At 35.0% G+C, this 18,154-nt stretch overlaps 1 protein-coding gene and 1 long non-coding RNA gene across 3 annotated transcripts; one reads left to right on the forward strand and one right to left on the reverse strand.

Annotated features, from left to right (window-relative positions):
• Positions 1-1,281: 1,281 nt before the first annotated feature.
• On the reverse strand, positions 1,282-4,047 carry LOC142634240 (uncharacterized). 2 transcript variants are annotated; one of them, XR_012844091.1, is made up of 3 exons: positions 3,911-4,047; positions 1,814-2,043; positions 1,282-1,724 (listed from the first exon to the last, which is right to left on the reverse strand). It is a non-coding gene; the product is annotated as an uncharacterized LOC142634240 (long non-coding RNA). The 2 variants fall into 2 exon arrangements; XR_012844092.1 differs by having other exon boundaries at positions 3,852-3,983.
• A 10,755-nt stretch (positions 4,048-14,802) lies between these two features.
• LOC142636190 (exocyst complex component EXO70A1-like) lies at positions 14,803-17,592 on the forward strand. Its single transcript, XM_075810317.1, has 2 exons — positions 14,803-17,080; positions 17,249-17,592. The coding sequence occupies exon 1, from the start codon at positions 14,928-14,930 to the stop codon at positions 16,866-16,868; it is 1,941 nt and encodes a 646-aa protein (XP_075666432.1). The 5' UTR covers positions 14,803-14,927; the 3' UTR covers positions 16,869-17,080; positions 17,249-17,592.
• The last annotated feature ends 562 nt before the right edge of the window (positions 17,593-18,154 follow it).

Below are 18,154 nucleotides of genomic sequence, written 5' to 3' on the forward strand. Positions count from 1 at the left end.
CACTTCCCCTCCAATTCCCACCCATCCAACTCCATGATTGACTCATCCTACCAAAAAAAAAAAAAACTCCATGAATGACTACATCCAAATGGTTCCATTTTGAAATTGCATTTTATTAATGGATGTCCTAAAGGCTACTGGGAAGCCCATAGGCTCTCTATTATCTCTCTCTCCCTCTTTGCTTGCCTTATCTCCTAAGCGCGGGACTGGTTTATACATTCATGGTTATAGTTCGTTTATGGTCTTTCTTTTCTCTATTGTTAAGTATGGAACTAACTTAAGTATCGGAGTGCTTTCTTCTTTTTATGCACAACATAAGTTGCATCAACCTTTAGCAGAGCTTCACTCCCCATCAAACAAAGTTTACTGTGCAAGTGTCAAACTCAATCCAATGGTTCAAAAAATGCCTGACCTAACATGTATGGTCATGGTACTATCCTACCACATCCTATTCTGACATGTCCTCCCTAGAGGATTCCATCACTTACATATACAAATTATTCCAAAATAATACAAGTAATATCAATATTTTTTGTGTGCTTGTTTAAATTAATTGTTGCTATCACAAGTTGATACTGCTGGAAGGATTGACTATAGAACGATACTGTCACGCTTGTGTCAAAATCTTTTGTGGTGCTGTTTTAGATATGTACAAATTTTAGGTTAGGATTAGATCAGCTGGGGTGTCTCATGGAATTGACATGCCTTATTGGTGTTCTGATGCACTGAATTTAAAGTTTGGGTATAGTTACAACTAATGGTCAATGTTTAGTTTGGTTGAGCTTAAAAGGATCTAATGTAAATAGAGATAGTTACTGGTTGAAAAGATTTATGGCTAGACAGAATGCTTGTGGTTGGCCAAAACAGTTTGGATAGCAATTGAGCAAACCTTCGAAACTCCAACCACTTTTCCCTAATTTTTGAAGCTTTTGATACTATAGTGCATGGTGCATCTCTTACATATTACCAATTATTCAAAGATGTTTAAAGGAGAGTACCCTTTTGCTTTCTTAATAAAGTTTCAATTTTTTTTTAAGTACGGTTATATTAAGTTGTGGCATTGAATTTTTTAACAGTTCATTGTTTTTGTTTAACATGACAATTAATCAATATTTACAGGTGTGAAGATCTCATGTTGGAACCTGTCTCCCTAGCTTTGGAGTTTGGCATCATACTCAACGGAATATTAAGAAGGGAGCCACTAATACAAACCTTGGATTTTGATCTCCTGAAAGCCTTGCTGTAGTAAAAGATGTTATGCAAAAACTAAAGGCAGAAAATGTGTGCAGAGAACTAAATGATATAATTGAGAGAAGAACAAAATGAATTCGAGAGTGAACTACATTAATCATAGAGAACATTTGATCTATAGACTACACATGTGCCTTTGATAGCTAGTAACAAACAATGCAAGCTTAACTACACTAACAGCTATACCAAAAGATGGTTGCAGGCTTAATTGCTAAACTAGAATGGTAGTTATAAACTCACAACAAGTTGAACTAATCTTTCACAAATTACAACAGTCTTAACTGATTGCCACCGCAATCATGTGATAATTTCCTTTGGTAAAGTAGGATCGCTAACATACCCCCTCAAATGAATGGACACTAGAGTAACCATGAGTTTGCTTTTGATAAGGAAGGCCCTTGGTAAGAACATCTGCAATCTGATCCTGGCTTGAGATAAATTTTACTCTGAGGTCTTTGTAGATAGCACATTCTCTGAAATAGTGAAGTCAAACTTAGATATTATTTTTCTTGTGAGGAAAACAGGATTTGAGGCGATAGCTAGTGCAGAGACATTATCATACCAGATCATAAGTGCGTGAGGAAGAAACACACATACTGATAGGGTTGCAGCCAAGGAAAACAATGAAGCCTGGTGTGGATCTTCTATCAAACAGATTTCCTGCCCAATTTGCAGCAGCATATGCAGATAGTGATAAAGACCCCGGTTGAGAGAGGATCACATTCACATCTCACCTTCCCTTGGCCCAACATTGCATTGCTGTTAATAATGTCTATCAATACATGCATTCTCCTACCGAGACGTATTAATGTCAGAACCAAAATTGTTCAAGAAAATATCAATAGTATACTGTTCTTCAACATCATGTTCAAACACAAATGATAAAGTGACTTTACAAATCAAAAACGAATTGTCCCAACTTATCCAATTCAATTATCTATATAAATATCCATTATATATTAAGAAATTAAATCATATTCAAACTTTAATTCAAAATAATATGTTTGCCACCGAAGAAGAGGAAAAAATATATATTAATTTCGGACCATCAAAAGGTAGGTTTCAATCTTGATACACTTTTCTACAATCAGCATTAATGTCTACACTAATCATTGAACTCCATAATATCTGTAAATCCATCATAAATCCTTCTTTTTGCTATGTTTCTAAATTTACTCAACAGCTCCAAATTCAAAATTGCTAGATATAATGAGACTCTAACCAGCTATTAGGCCTTTAATTACAACCTCACTTTTTCCATCACATTATTGAGGGAAGAAGTGCAATTTGAACAAGAAGAACATATTCTTTATCAAAATAAATAAATAAAGGAGACCTCATCTCTGAGTTACCAGAAAAAAAAAAAAAAAAAAATGACAGGAATTTGATGTTATAAAGTGCTGCAAGAAGCTTGAATACCCTATTCGCTAACATTCCTCCTAATGATCTGCAGCTTCAAATGTACAAATATTAACATTTGGCTGAACTAAGTTGTCTAGTTCAAAAACTATTTTGAAGCTGACAATCTTCAGTGTCGGTATACATTCGTCTTGTGATATACTTAAACGTTTCAACGTAGGTACACATTTTATGTACAAATATTAACATTTGCCTGAACTAAAATATGTGTACCTACGCTGAAAAGATTAAGAATATCTCATAGACACTTTAGAACCACTAATGTCTTGCAAGAGAAAAGGCTATAACTGTGTGGCAACTTCAAAGGTTTCCAATCCCATATCATGGTGAATCTTCAGATCAAGTTCATCCACTTTATGTGCAGCGACATTGCCAATCCATGTATCAACAAGATCGGAACAATTATGACAAAAGTTGTATGTGAGGCGAAAAGTATATCTCCAATTTCCATGGTGGTAATGCAGAGCTATTAAAAATAGTTTCAATAAGTTTAACATGTTAACTAGTTTATCTCCCACATTTTCCCTTAAATGAAGTCAATGGATTTCTTAAAACCAAGTGTATTTAGTAATCAGAAAACCCAAGTAAAAATAACCACAGTTTCTAAATGCAAATGTGCCAATTCTCATTAATTTCATACAAACCTCAAAATTGCTAAGATATAAACTAAGGCATCTCTAATTTCAGACAAAATATCACGAAAAAAAATAAAAGAATGAATGAATAACAATTCATTAACAAATATCTAGAGACAGGTTCATCCAAAAAATCTTTAAAAATAAGCAGCAAACAAAACTAGCAGCTACAACAAGAAGCAAAGCACAACTACCAAATCAAGGACAACAAAACCTAAGTAAAAAACTCCCTAGGAATGACTTAAGATGGATAAAAATTGAAGCTTTAATGTTAAATTTTTTCAAGCAAGTCAATAAATATAAGAATGATTAGCAAAAAAATAAAATGTACTATTCCAAACTTTTTCTTAAATTTTTATTAATAGGACCCAAATTCTATGGTGTTACAAGCTGTGTGTTGAATACTTAGATTTACAAAGCTTATGCAGAAAATAAATCATCCTAATTAATCAAATCACAATAAAACAATAAAATCATTAATATATAAATTATGTGACACAATATAACAAGCAAAGCAACTGTAAAGAAACTGAAACAGAACAAGACCTCACACAGAACAAAGATGCAATTTTGGCAAGACAGGCAATAACTGAAAGGGTGGTTACCCAATTTTTGCAGACAGACAATAACTGAAAGTCAAAGGCTAACATTCAGCAGAGAAAAGAAAGGCTAAGGCTACCTAAAAAAGAGAGGCTCATGTGAATTGTTAGGGTTTGGTGTGGTGTCAGATACTCAGATCAGAACCAAATTCCAGTTCTACCCCATGCTTTTTTTTTTAACAGAGTTTATGTTTGGTTAACTGGGCCAAGATATTAGATTAGAGCTGTGGTGAATTGGGCCACTATATTTGGATCTCTGACTTTTGTATTTTAATTTCTCTCTCTCTCTAGTAATTTCAAAACCATATATTTATATTAATTGGTATCGAAATATTTTTATTTTTATTAACTTATTTTTGTTGATAACCCTGCAAATATCAGCAATAGTAGCAGGGAGGTTGGACTTATTACCCAAAAAAAAACCCTTTTAAGATTACTAGCTAGCTTTAGTAGAAGTATGGGCTGCAACATTACAGTCTCTACTAGTCCAACAATATTTACAACTCAAACAGCTCTTAACTAATTTCTAAACTATTTCTGATTAAGGTGGAGATGGACCAGTGCACTTACTTTCCCTTTGAACTCATAGGCGCTAGAGATTTGATACAAGTTTTTGCATCCCCTTCCACAATAATTTTCTCCCATTTTTCCTCAAGAGTAATTTGAAGAGTCCATAGAATAGTTGCTGCCTCGGATTGTAAAGGAAAGCACAACTCATGAACTTTAGCTCGTACCTAAGTGACTTCTCCATTATCTCTAGCTACTACAACCAAGGCGGAAAACTCATGTGAGATTGCAGCATCTACATTCAACTTGATCCAATCTGCTGTAGGAGGGCCCAGTGCTTCGCATTACCTTCCTCTTTGAATGGCTTTTCCCTTATCATTGCAAAAGCTAATTCTTGGAACCTATTTTCAGTGTTCTCGGCAGTAGCAATAATGTTAGCTTTGCCACCATTGTGTAGAATTTGATTTCTCAAGTTCCAAATAGAATCCGAGGTGAAGGTCATATATAAGGGCAGCTTGAGAATTTCTTCTTTGTCATGTTGTTGACTTGTTGTCCATACATCCCATGTTTTGAAGGTTCTGTCTCCACTTTGATGATATCTTTACAAGAGTTTACTGGAGCATTATCTGATTTTAAACCTCACCTACTAGCAAACCATATTGGTCTAGCAATAGGGCATATAAAGAATAGGTGAGTAGGGATGGCAATGAGGCAGGGAGGGGCCGAAGGATGGGGTCTTCGTCCCCGCCACGCAAGGTTTTGTCTTGCCCTATCCCCACCCCGCCCCTTATGACGGGAAAAACTTTCTTATCCCATCTCCGCCCCTTGGGGCCCCGCGAAGCCTTGTTCCACCCTGTAAAACTTTACTTTTTGTTAATTTTCCCTACAACTAGTATAATTTTTTTAATGAAACTTATTTCATTAATAAAAATATAGTTGAAATTACAACTAAATTTATCCCATCAAATCAAATCAATTTTTAGAATAAATTGAATAACATATCCAATTGTATAACAAGACAATCATAAATAAAAAATAAAAAAATCTCATAGTATTACACATAACAAAATAAAGGCAGAAAACCACATTGGGTAGAATAAAATAAGCTAATATTGATATGTTTGTTTAATATAGTAGGGTTTTAGGATATAAAAATTTACAATTATAACACTTAGCAACGCAATACAAGGCGGGGGATGGAGAGGGGCGGGGCGGGGCGGGTCTAAAAAATCAAACCCCACCCCCGCCCCCCCCCGCCCTGCCCCACCCCATTGTACAGGGCTAAAATCTTGCCCCGTCCCCGCCCCACCACCTTTGCGGGCCGGGGAAAACCCATGCGGGGCGAAGTGAGGAGGGGCAGAGAAAAATTGTCATCCCTATAGGTGAGTATATGTTTTCACAGCGTTTTCACATAAAGGACAAAGATTATCATTAGATCCTAATCTTAACATCAGACTTTCCTTAGTTGGTAGTGAATTTGAACCAATTCTCCAAAGTAGCATCTTTACTCTCTCATGTGGTTTTAAGCTCCAAATCTTCTGCCAAGGAACAGAGAGTGATAATGAGTTAGAAGTGTCCTCTTGTTCTACTCTATATGTAGATTTCACGGAGAATACACCTTTAGAGTCTTTAACCCAAATTAGTTCACTAGGTTTTGGACTCAAAGGGATTGGAATGCTCAAAATGGCTTGAGCAGATTCTGGCTCAAACAACTCTTAGAGCATGGTTTCATTCCAGTGGTATAACTCATGATTTATAAGGTTCGAAACTATTAGTGGATTCTAGGTAGTGTTTATACTCTTTGGTTTTGTCTTGAACTCAAGAAACCAAGGTACCCACGAGTACAACCAAACATTTATGGACGCCCCATTACCAACCAAATAGCAAGCACCTTTTGATATTAACACTTTCGATTTTTCTATGACTTCCCAAATCGAAGAAGCTCTCTTAGGAGGGTCTTTTCTCAACCAGTCACTTCTCACCTTATATTTGCATCTTTGGACAATCATGCAAAAACTGTAAATCAAAACCAAAACGACTTTCATTATAGTTTTTATCTTTGACAGCTTTAGTTGAGAGAGAATTTATGGAAAAACAAAAATGTTCAATGACTCATCATCCACAGTAGTGGTGCCAAATTTTTAACATTTTAACACCATAAAAAGTTACTTTATTTTTTATTTTTTTTACCTTCTTACATTCAATAACGGTAGTTTTATTTTAGCTTTTAACACAATAAAATAATACAAATACTACAATAAAATAATATTTCATTCAATTACCAAAACACAAACACAACCTAAAGTAGTGTGAACGTATGGCGAACATTGGGAGAGACGCGGAGAGGTGGTGAGATAGTGAGACAAAAGTAGTGTGAACACAAAATAAAAATTTACCTTTTAACTACAATGCAGTGCATAGCTTGTGCACTGTAGCTATGGAACAAAAAAAATATAGATTTAACTCCACTATTGCATGTTATATTTTGATATTTAATGGTGCTAAAAATAACTACTATTTAATACTACTATTGTTAGTACTCTTAGGTAGATATAACTTTGCTTTTCATGGATTTTTTTACTTGCACATGGCATCAAACATAGGCCCAATGGTCTCACAAGTGGTCCAAGCTCATTTGTTAGATTTTGGGTTGATCCAAAATTGACGTAAAATGATCCTTTTATCCTCAGCTGGTTGCTTCTTTCTTTAGTAAGCTTGTTCACTGGTGATGGAGGGAAACATTTCAATTCAACTTTGATGTTGTCCCAAACGTGGGCTGCGTTAGCTAGTGCTAATCAGGTGGGCCTTAATGTGCCAATCTCATCAATTGGTCTTGTGATTCTGATGCACATATGTATGGGCCTTGGTATTGAATTCTCGTGGTGCCTATTTAGGCTTTTCTCATGTGTTCATTCAGCCCAGGCATATAGGCCATGTTGGCTGTCCTCATGTCTCTCAATTTTGGTCATTCCTCTATGTCTTTTAAACCTACGCCTGGCCATGTTAGTGACCTTTTGGTTGAATTTGTTGACCCATTCTCTCTTTTAATTACAAGTGTTTGTAATCAACTGGGGCCAGATCTATGGGTTGGAAACTTGATCCATTAGTGAAGAAAAACCTCGTGGATCTTGAGGATTAATTTGGTGGGCCCATCTTGACCCAATTTCATGTGTTGGTTCTTCACGGGTAGTGGGATATTGCAATGGACCTTGAGCTGACTTTGTGGCCTTCGGGCTTATGCTAAATTTACTGTAACAGATGGCCCTCACTGAAACAAAGATTTTAAAATCACATGCTAGAAACTCAAACCAAGGTGTTTTGGGCAACAGTTTTCAGTATTTAAATAATATTACACGTATTTTTATATATTTTTTTACCTATATATATTTTTAAAAAATACAAATAACATTACTAGAACAACATTATCAAACGGCCCCTAAACTTCCTTAGCTTCACAGCTCACTCCTCCATGCTAGGTCATTTGAGAAGCTAGAGATGCCATGCTAAGCATGTCAAGTCTCCAAAATGTTTTTCCACTAGATAGCGTTTATTGCACATGCTAATACACACTATTTAAAACAACTAAAAACGTGACTTTAAATCATGGTTTTAAACTTGAAAACGTGACTTAACGATTTTAAGTTGTTTTGAGTAAGGTGTGTTTACATTCTTATAAAAAGCAAATGACCATTCGTTGATTTTTTAAAATTTTTATTTTTTTTGAAGTTGTATCATGTATGAATCTTGTAAAATTTTGTTTTTCTTTTTAAGATCAAATTAAATTAAATATTGGCCTGAGTGAATAAAGGCTGCAAGATGGCCATATCACCCTCTATGTCTTTGGCCTAAGAGCAACCACATTAGCTCTTGTATAAGTGTGTATAATAAAAAAAAATGCTCAAATTTACACATTTTTTTTTTATCAAAAACAGTCCATATCAGCTCATGCATAACTGTCTATATTTTACATGCTCCTTCAAATTGCTACAGTACCGTGTAAATTTACACGGGTATTGTAGCTCGGTTATCCAATTTTTTAATAATTTCCAGTTCGCTCGTTTTTTTCTCTCTCTTCTCCCAGTTAATTGCTCATCCCCACGCACAAACACATCCACACAAATACACTTGCTAAAAAAAAAAGAAAAAAAGACAGAGATACACAAACACGGAGCTCGTGGATCGTGGATGGTGGATCGGAGCTCGGGACGGAGTGTTGATGGTGGATCGGAGTGTGGATTGTGGGTCGGAGCTCGGATCGGAGCTGTGGATGGTGGATCGGAGCTCGGATCAGAGTGTGGATGATGGATCGGAGTGTGGATCGTGGGTCAGAACTTGGATCGGAGCTGTGGATGGTGGATCGGAGCTCAGATCGAAGTGTGGATGGTGGATTGGAGTGTGGATCGTGAGTCGGAGCTCAGATCGGAGCTGTGGATGGTGGATCGGAGCTCAGATCGGAGCTCATGGCTCGGATCTGTGGTGGATCGTCGGATCGGAGCTCGTGGCTCGGAGCTGTGGTGGATCGTCGGATTGGAGCTTGTTGGAGCTGTGGTGGATTGTTGGTCGGAGCTCGTCGGAGCTGTGGTCTAGAAAATGGGTACAGAGAGAGAGAGAGAGAGAGAGAGAGAGAGAGAGAGCAATTTCAAATGGGTAGAAAAAGAATGAGGCGGGTATGTATATAGGTAGTTAAAAGAGAAATAATAAAAAATTTGATAAAGTTGATTATTTAATTAAAAGATGGGTTAGAATAGATGAACTGATGTAAGTATTTTGTAAAAGTAATAGTGTAAAATAGAAAAGGTAGATTTTTTATGTAAAATAAAAGAAATTTTTAAAAGAGTTAATGTGGTTGCTCTAAACTCGAAAATTTCTTTTCCCTTATTTTTTGAGTCAGTTTTCTACAAGAGAAATGAGATCTTTGCTCAAATGAACAAACTTCAAGTTCCAAGTTCCAACTCATTGCCAGAATTGCTATATATTCTATGGAGTATTATTATTATTATTATTATTATTTTGCTGACAATTTTTTATTTATCATTTTCAAGTCAACCTGACCACTACAGCTGGAAATATATGAAAATGAATATATAAAATATAAAAAGTTGGAAATCTAAACCTGGCACACAATTGTAACCCACTGTAACTCTGAGATTAGAATTACGGATACAATAATAATCCGTACACTTATTATCATTTTCCCATGCTAACACGTTGAACCAGGACGTGTATTCGGCACTGCAATCATTATAAATAGAAGTTTCATCATGAAAACAAATAAAGGGTTAATATTTTATGTTTTGTTTTGTTCTTTTGTGCCACAAATTTCTAGGCTCACCAAAAATCCTGTCATATTCCACATCTAAAAGCTACGTTATATTCATAAACAAAATCTTATTAGACACTGGCTTGTACAGTTGTACCCCATTCGATGTATGATTTTTTTTTAATATATTGATTTTAGTTTTAATAGAAATACATGAATAATCAAATTAATAATACAGTTTATGTAATAGCCTTTGAGAATAAGTGGCGTGTACATGAAAATAATAAACAAATGCTTACTTTAAAGTTTAAACACTTCTATGCTTTTTACAGTAGAACTTTCTCTTAGTTTCAATTTTTATATATAATTTAAGATTGAAACTTAATTATAGGGAAAGTATATGAACATTCAATGAAATTGATATGAGTGTCCAATTATGTTTATTTAAACTCATTTGTTTTTGTCAGTATTATTCTTTAATATATATATATATATATAGTGTGTGTGGATTAAAGTAGGGTTCATTTGGTATATCGAGCCTAACTTTTATTTTTCCTTAAAATCAAATTTTCAGTGTTTAGTATAGAAAAGGTTTAAAAAGAAAAAAGCATTATGGATTTTTTTGTTAAAGTATCATCTTTTCCAGAAGTGTTTATTTTTGTTATTTAAAATTTTAAAAAGCTCAATTTTTTTTTTAAAAAAATAAACCATGTTAAACGCAATCTTATATATATTTTGGAAATAACGCAATCATATATTTTATAAGGTTTTATTAACACCTACTCTTAGGACATACATTAATAAATCAATTTAAGAAACTTTTTATAAAATAATGAACCCTATTTTATAACAACTTCTTCCTTCTTTAGTAATTAAATTGTACATCTGTCCTATATTAAATAAAATAAAAATTGTACATCTATAATCTATTACATTTGTGGCTGTGTAGCACTAGCACAAGATTTTACTTCACGTTCTTGCAATGTGTGCAGCAAAGAAAATAGAAATGACAGCAAAATGTTGAGTTTCTCCAAATCCACCCTGCACCACTCGTGCAACTCTGAATTTAAAAAACAAATGTACCCTGGCCAATAAGATTGTTATAAAATGTTTCTCTCTTCTCTAGATCGTTCTTAATTTGATAATTAATAACAAGCTGTACTTGTACTCTTGGCATATTCCAATCCACCATACACTAGCTTCCAAAACATAAACAATATTTAATGAGAAAAAGAGATTGATGATATGGTGTATTTAAATCTTATGCCAGCTTAAAATAAGTGTCTTTTATACAATTTTTTATTTAATTTTTGGTACATTAATGGGGAGGGGGAATTCGAACCAAGATGTAATGGTTCAATATGTACTCAACTACAAAATTCTTGAGAGTGTCTTATAACTTTTATTTTTATAAATAATGATATAATTTAGATCGTTTTGAGTATTTAACTGTTTCCTCTAGTGTATGTAATCTCTTTATTTGCCTGTTTCATGACTTCAAGATATTGACAAGAAATTTTTAACTCAAGATCTCATAAATAATATGAGGCCATAAAAATCACTTAGCAAGCACCTTGTGTCTTATAACCTTTATTTTATTTTATTTTTATAAAGAATGATATAATTCAGATATTTTTGAGTATTTCATTATTTTTTCTAGTATATACAGTCTCCTTATTTGCCTGTTTCATGACTCTAAGATACTGATAAAAAATTTCTAATTCAAGATCTCTTGAATATTATGAGATCTTAAGAACCACTTAGCGAGCGCCGTGTGTCTTATAACTTTTAAATACTACTGATTTGTTCATTTTAAATTGATATATAATGTTTGATTATTTTATACTATACGAAGATAATGTTTGATTATTCTTGATGCAAATTATATACGTATATGCAAGCATGCATGCACGTGAATGTCGGCCTATTTTGTCAGTTGATCGGTTGACTTCATTAAATTCGTCATTTGAATAATTGAATCTAATATTAGTTTTTTTTTAATTATTTAAATTTATGTTGTATTTGTATCTGGCCGAGGCAACAGAGGTAAACATGAATATCTGCTAAATATTCGCTAATTAATCTTTTAGTAGAGGAATTAATTTCTCATTAATTTAGGTTAAGCCAGCAGATTACGCTTATGCCTAGCTGGCCTTAATATGAACCACTTTATTGAAAAATGCACATCTTTTTCCATAAAATAAAAATTCACATCTCTTTCTCTGTTAAAAGGAATTGGGAAATGGGAATCCTGGAAATTTTTAGATTCAAGCATTGCCTCTGTTTCTTTTTTCAATGTTTTTCTGAGAGATTCAAACATAGCCTGCTAGAAAGTACACAGAAAGGTGGGGGGAAAAGAGAGAAAGGAATATACATGCGCATATATCACCAAAAAAACACATACAAAAGAAGATTCATGACAACTTTCATATTACTTTATGGGATGTACTTTTTACTTGATGGCTTTTCAATATCACCAAGTAGTGTATATTTATTTATATTTTACATTACTACTGCAATATGTCTATATTTTACGTTACTATCATTTTTATTGAAACATATCTAATTGTATTACCCTCAATTTTGTTAGCAAACAACACCCTTTAGGACATTCTTTCTTTTTTAGATTAAAATTTTAACTAAAAAAATTCATGAGATACATTATCTAATATCTTGTTAATTGATGAGTAATATTTAAAATAAGAAATTAAATTTTTAAATGGATGCTAAGATATATAGATATGATAAGATTTGAATCTATTGTTCCCCTTCATGAGGATTGGATCCAAAAGGCTTAAGCCTATGAGTTTGGGTTTAATTATTTTATATTAATCACTCCCTTTTATTATTTTTATTCAATGTGGAACTTTATTCATACTTTTTTTTTCCTTTTAAAAACAAACACACACACATAAAAGGAAGAGAAAAATGGGTTCTAAAAAACCATAGTAGAACTTTACTTACACATGTATACCTAATAATTACTTTTTTTTTATATATAAATAATTTCATAGTTACAATAATAATATATAAATTCATATTTGAATTCATTTCCTTTTATTCGAAACAAATTTTTTTTTTTTTTTACTAATTAAACTAACGGAAACTCTCACATTGATTTGAGTGTTGAACTTTGAAGATTTAACTAAATTAAAAACACTAATAATATTACATATTTGAAATAACATCTTATACTTCATCATTCATTTTAACTCCACATATTATTATGTTAATAGAAATTCAATTATTTTCTTGCTAGATCACTATGTGGCTTTAGAGTTAAGAGTTAGGAGACTTGGACGTGGCATATAACCCCTTATAAAGTAAGGTGGCCTGATTAGACATGCAATATAAACCCTTTTTAATAAGGTGGCTTGGTTGTATCCTCCAAAACTAATAAAAAAAATAAATAAATAGACAAGGTATGGAGGCCTGGTTGGACCAATCAAATTTCGAAATAGTTCAAGTCTTTCAAAAGATGCCTTGTCTTTCCAATAGATAAAAAAAAAAAAAAAAAATCAGTACGTTACTGTTGAAGTCTAATGGACACAAAGTATACACCGTTCAACTCCCAACAAGAAAATTAGAATAAGTGTATATGTAACGTTGCTTTCATTTATTTACCTTAGAATTAGTTTACATTTTAATTGGTTGAGTGCTTGTCAATGTCTCTTAAATTAAGATACTTCTCTTGAATTTTTTTTTTTTTTAGGAAGTACTTCTCTTGATTTTAGTTAGCCTAATTGAAAAAGTTTTTTGTTGTCAATCTTGAAGGTGGATCATTGATTGGAATTCGATTGTTACTATAAAAAAGAATTAGAATACTTATTGAAAAAGAAAAAAAAATAACCATGAAAAAAAATTTATATTAAGAGAGAGATATAATATATTTCTATCTCTCTCTCTTCTAAGTTTTAGCACTTAGGTTGGTTTCAGTTAATTTTGATTATGATATTGAAGCATGTCTGCATGTGTGTGTATATAATAATCACTCTACAAATACAGTCATTTCATAATCATAATTATTTGATAATTTTGGTAAGTATGAAAAACAATGAGTTCAAATTTGGCAAGGATGGAGTGCAAAACTCATGTTTTACACTATCTAATAAGAAATTGTCACATCAATTTTTTACTCAAAATTCAATATATCCTACCACACATAATAACATCTCAATAAACTCAAGTTAGATTTTCAAATGGATATTAGAATTAATTTGAGGGGTAAAATTTGTACTTTACACCACATCCTTATTGAATTTAATTTCAAAAGCAATTACTTCATCTAAGACTATGTATAATGTATCTTGCTTGTTTCCACGTAAAATTACTTATTTTGACACATACAAAACATTACTTCTTCTTCTTCTTTTTTATCTTTTAATAAATTTGAAGTTTATTTACATATATTTGTCATTATTTAAGATCAAAAAATGCTAAGGTAGTACTCATTCTTCTTTTTAAAAAAAAAGAAAAAAAAAAGAAAAGAAATTTATAGACAACATTGCACTCATGGTGAACAAGTAACGTGGTTTACCATTCCATTAAACAACTTCTAACTATTTAAAATTACTAAGTCAGAAATTTTTTTAAAACAGAAACTGACTAACTTAGTAATTTTAAACAAACGAAAGTCTTTTAGTGGAACAACAAACAAGTGACGTAATCCACCATAAAAACCATATAATTTCTCGTCATTTTCAGAGTGCTGTATTTTAAGTCATTCCCTATATTCTCGTGTTTGTGTGTGCTCTTAAGAGGGAGAGATCATAATAAAAATTTTATATATTCCTTTTTAAAAAAATTAAAATCACGTTCTCTTATAAATTACAAAACATTTGTTTTAAGTTTACTATAAAATGAATGAGGTGTTACTACAGATTCTCTCATTGTCTCTAGAAACACGTTGTTTTTACCGTAAGTAGAAAAACATTAACAGTTATCAGTTTTCAACCAACCAAACACAAACACACTACACACAAACACAAAGTCATTAAGTCAAAAATTGCGATGAAGTCAATCAATCCTCCCACTCCTCTGATTTCGTTAATACAATTCACACCCACAGTAGTCTCTCCAAAAATCCACACTCCAAGACAAAACACACACACACAGTCAATCACACACCCTAAACCCATTATTCAAATCCTCTCTCTCTCTCTCTCTCTCTCTCTAAATATCTCCACCACCATATCCCAAAACCAAAAACCAAAAACCCTCTCTTTTTCACTATAAGATTTTGATTTTGATTTTTTAATGGAGCCACCGGAGGATAAACGAACGCCGTTGGATGAAGCGGAGGGGATAATCCTACGGTGGGACTCAACCGCATCGGAAGAAGCCAGAGACAAAATGATCTTCGATTCTGATCGCAACGAAGTCGATCGTTACTTACAAGCCGTCGATGAAATCCAACGGTCGCTATCTTCCGCCACCATCAACAGCAACGACGAGAGGAGCAGCAGGAGCAGTAACAGCGACGAGAGCAGTTTGAACTCGACGATTCAGATCGCCATGGCTCGGCTTGAGGACGAGTTTCGTAACATTCTGCTGAGTCACACCGCTCCTCTCGAAACCGAGTCGATTTCGTTAGGCTCCGATCCGAGCTCGTCGACTCACTCTCACGGTCAAGTCGACGATCACGAGGACGAGGGGAGCGTGCACGACCAGGGTTTGAATTTGAACTTGAATTTGAGCTTGAAGCTCGCTCAGCAGCGTGAAGAGCGCGATGAAGCCGAAGGAGAAGGTGGAGATTCGGTCGCTGATGGTGCTAGTAGCAGTAGATCGAGTTACCGATCTACTAGCAGTATCCGCGAGATCGATTTGGTGCCGTCCGATGCGATCTACGATCTGCGGTGCATCGCGGAGAGGATGATCGCCGCCGGTTACTTGCGGGAGTGTATTCAGGTGTACGGCAGCGTTCGGAAGTCGGCGGTGGACGCGAGCTTCCGGCGGCTCGGGATCGAGAAGCTGAGCATCGGCGACGTGCAGAGGCTGGAGTGGGATCAGCTCGAAGCGAAGATCCGGCGGTGGATTCACGCCGCGAAGGTTTGCGTTAGGGTTTTGTTCGCGAGCGAGAAGAAGCTCTGCGAGCAAATCTTCGAGAACTTGGGAACCGATATCGACGACGCGTGCTTCGTCGAGACCGTGAAAGGTCCGGCGATTCAGCTGTTCAATCTCTTCGAAGCGATCAGTATCAGCCGCCGATCGCCGGAGAAGCTGTTCAAGATTCTGGACCTACACGACGCTCTGATGGTTTTGATTCCAGACATCGATATCGTGTTCGAAGCGAAAACTTCCGAGTCGATTCGGATTCAAGCGGCGGAGATTCTGTCTCGGCTCGCCGAGGCGGCGAGGGGGATCTTATCGGAGTTCGAAAACGCGGTTCTTCGCGAGCCGTCTAGGGTTCCGGTGCCCGGCGGAACGATACACCCGCTGACGAGGTATGTGATGAATTACATAAGCTTGATTTCGGATTATAAGCAAACTTTGATCGAACTTATCGTGTCAAAACCGGCGACCGGAACCCGATACGGGAGTGATCCGACGACTCCTGATATGGAGTTTGCTGATGAGTTGGAAGGGAAGACTCCTCTGGCATTGCATTTGATTTGGGTGATTGTGATTTTGCAATTTAATTTGGATGGAAAGTCTAAGCATTACAAAGATACTTCATTGGCACATTTGTTTATGATGAACAATGTGCATTACATTGTGCAAAAGGTGAAAGGGTCACCCGAGTTGAGAGAAATGATTGGGGATGATTATCTGAAGAAGCTAACCGGGAAGTTTAGGCAGGCCGCGACGAATTATCAGAGGGCTACTTGGGTTAGGGTGTTGTATTGTTTGAGAGATGAAGGGTTACATGTGAGTGGGAGTTTTTCATCTGGGGTGTCAAAGAGTGCATTGAGAGAGAGGTTTAAGTCGTTTAATGCTATGTTTGAGGATGTTCATAGGAATCAGGCGACGTGGTTGGTGCCCGATGCTCAGCTTAGGGAGGAGCTGAGGATATCTATATCGGAGAAGTTACTTCCGGCTTATAGGTCGTTTCTGGGGCGATTCAGGGCCCATATTGAGAGTGGAAAGCACCCGGAGAATTACATCAAGTACTCGGTTGATGATTTGGAGACTGCTGTTTTGGATTTCTTCGAGGGGTACCCTGTATCCCAGCACATAAGGAGGAGATCCAGCTCATGAAGTGGGAAGTGACTGAGTTTTGGGAAATTAGAAACTAGGAAGAATTCTTTTAATTTTTTGTGGAGTGTTTGGGTGATGTGGTGCTGGTCAATCTGGGATTTCCGGAGCCTCTGATTTGTGAAAAAAGTTTTACATTGTATATTAATTGGGAAGATCAGTTGTAGCTCTCCAGAATCGCGCAAAAGTCCCTTCAGCCTGAATGCTTCTGCACTGTAAGCATGTTATTTATGTTGTTACCACTTTCTAGATTTTGGTTTCATTTGTTTATATTGGCATTGTTGCATGTGTGTTTTCTTTTGCTCTATAATGTCAGCAAGCAGTTTCCTTTTATAGCTTCAGATGACTCTTAATACCATGTTGTATTTTTGCCCTTTGTTAAGATGCATATATGGGAAACGGAAATCTTAGATCAACATGCGTTGAAGTGGCCGTTTCCTTTTCAAGCTTCGAATGACTTCTGTCCCATGTTATGTTTCTGCCTTGATGAGAACAAATTGGAAATTGGATAAATTTCATAGAATACCTGGTGGAGAATTGCTTAATATGTGTAATGGGTAAAACCCATGTATATAGATTCAATTATTCAAATACGGCAAAATCCATGTAACTTTGTGGTTAAACCCCGCAACTGTATGTCCATAGTTGCTTGCTCAATCCTCGCATCTCCTTTTGAGCTGCATCACCTATAAGATATATTAATGGACTTTTAAGTTTGACTTCTGCACCTTCTATGTGATTCTGATTTAATATTTCATGCTAATAGAGGTTCCTAATTGGTATTTTTCTCAATCTAAAGTGTGATAATTAGGTAGATTTATTCTACTTACAGGATGCACTGTGACTATCTAGTAGTAGCTGAAAAATCTAATTCTGATTCTGACCCTTTATTTTTCCTTTTTGGTTGTGTACATGTGTCCTGAGTTGTTAGGACCATATTTGGAATATTTTTATGATGAGATTTCCTGAAAAAATTCTTAGTCCTGGTATATTCTTTTGGGTCCAAATCCAAATAGTAATTGGATTTAATTTGTTTTTAGCTATTTATTGCATCTCTCTCCCACACCCAACCTATGGACGCCCTTGAGCTCAAAAGGTTGAGCACTGATTGGGCACAGAAAAGAGAATTTGAATAGGGAAAGCAACATGAACCTGCATTTGATCCAATATAGATATACAGATAATAATCAATTATCGGAATTTCACAGAATATACCTTATTCAACCAAATCAAGATTATAAAATGTAAGCAAACATTTTCAATGGGTGTAAAAGGGTCCCCTGAATGTA

This window comes from Castanea sativa, chromosome 5 (genome assembly GCF_040712315.1).
Source record: "Castanea sativa cultivar Marrone di Chiusa Pesio chromosome 5, ASM4071231v1".
Lineage (NCBI taxonomy): Eukaryota > Viridiplantae > Streptophyta > Magnoliopsida > Fagales > Fagaceae > Castanea > Castanea sativa.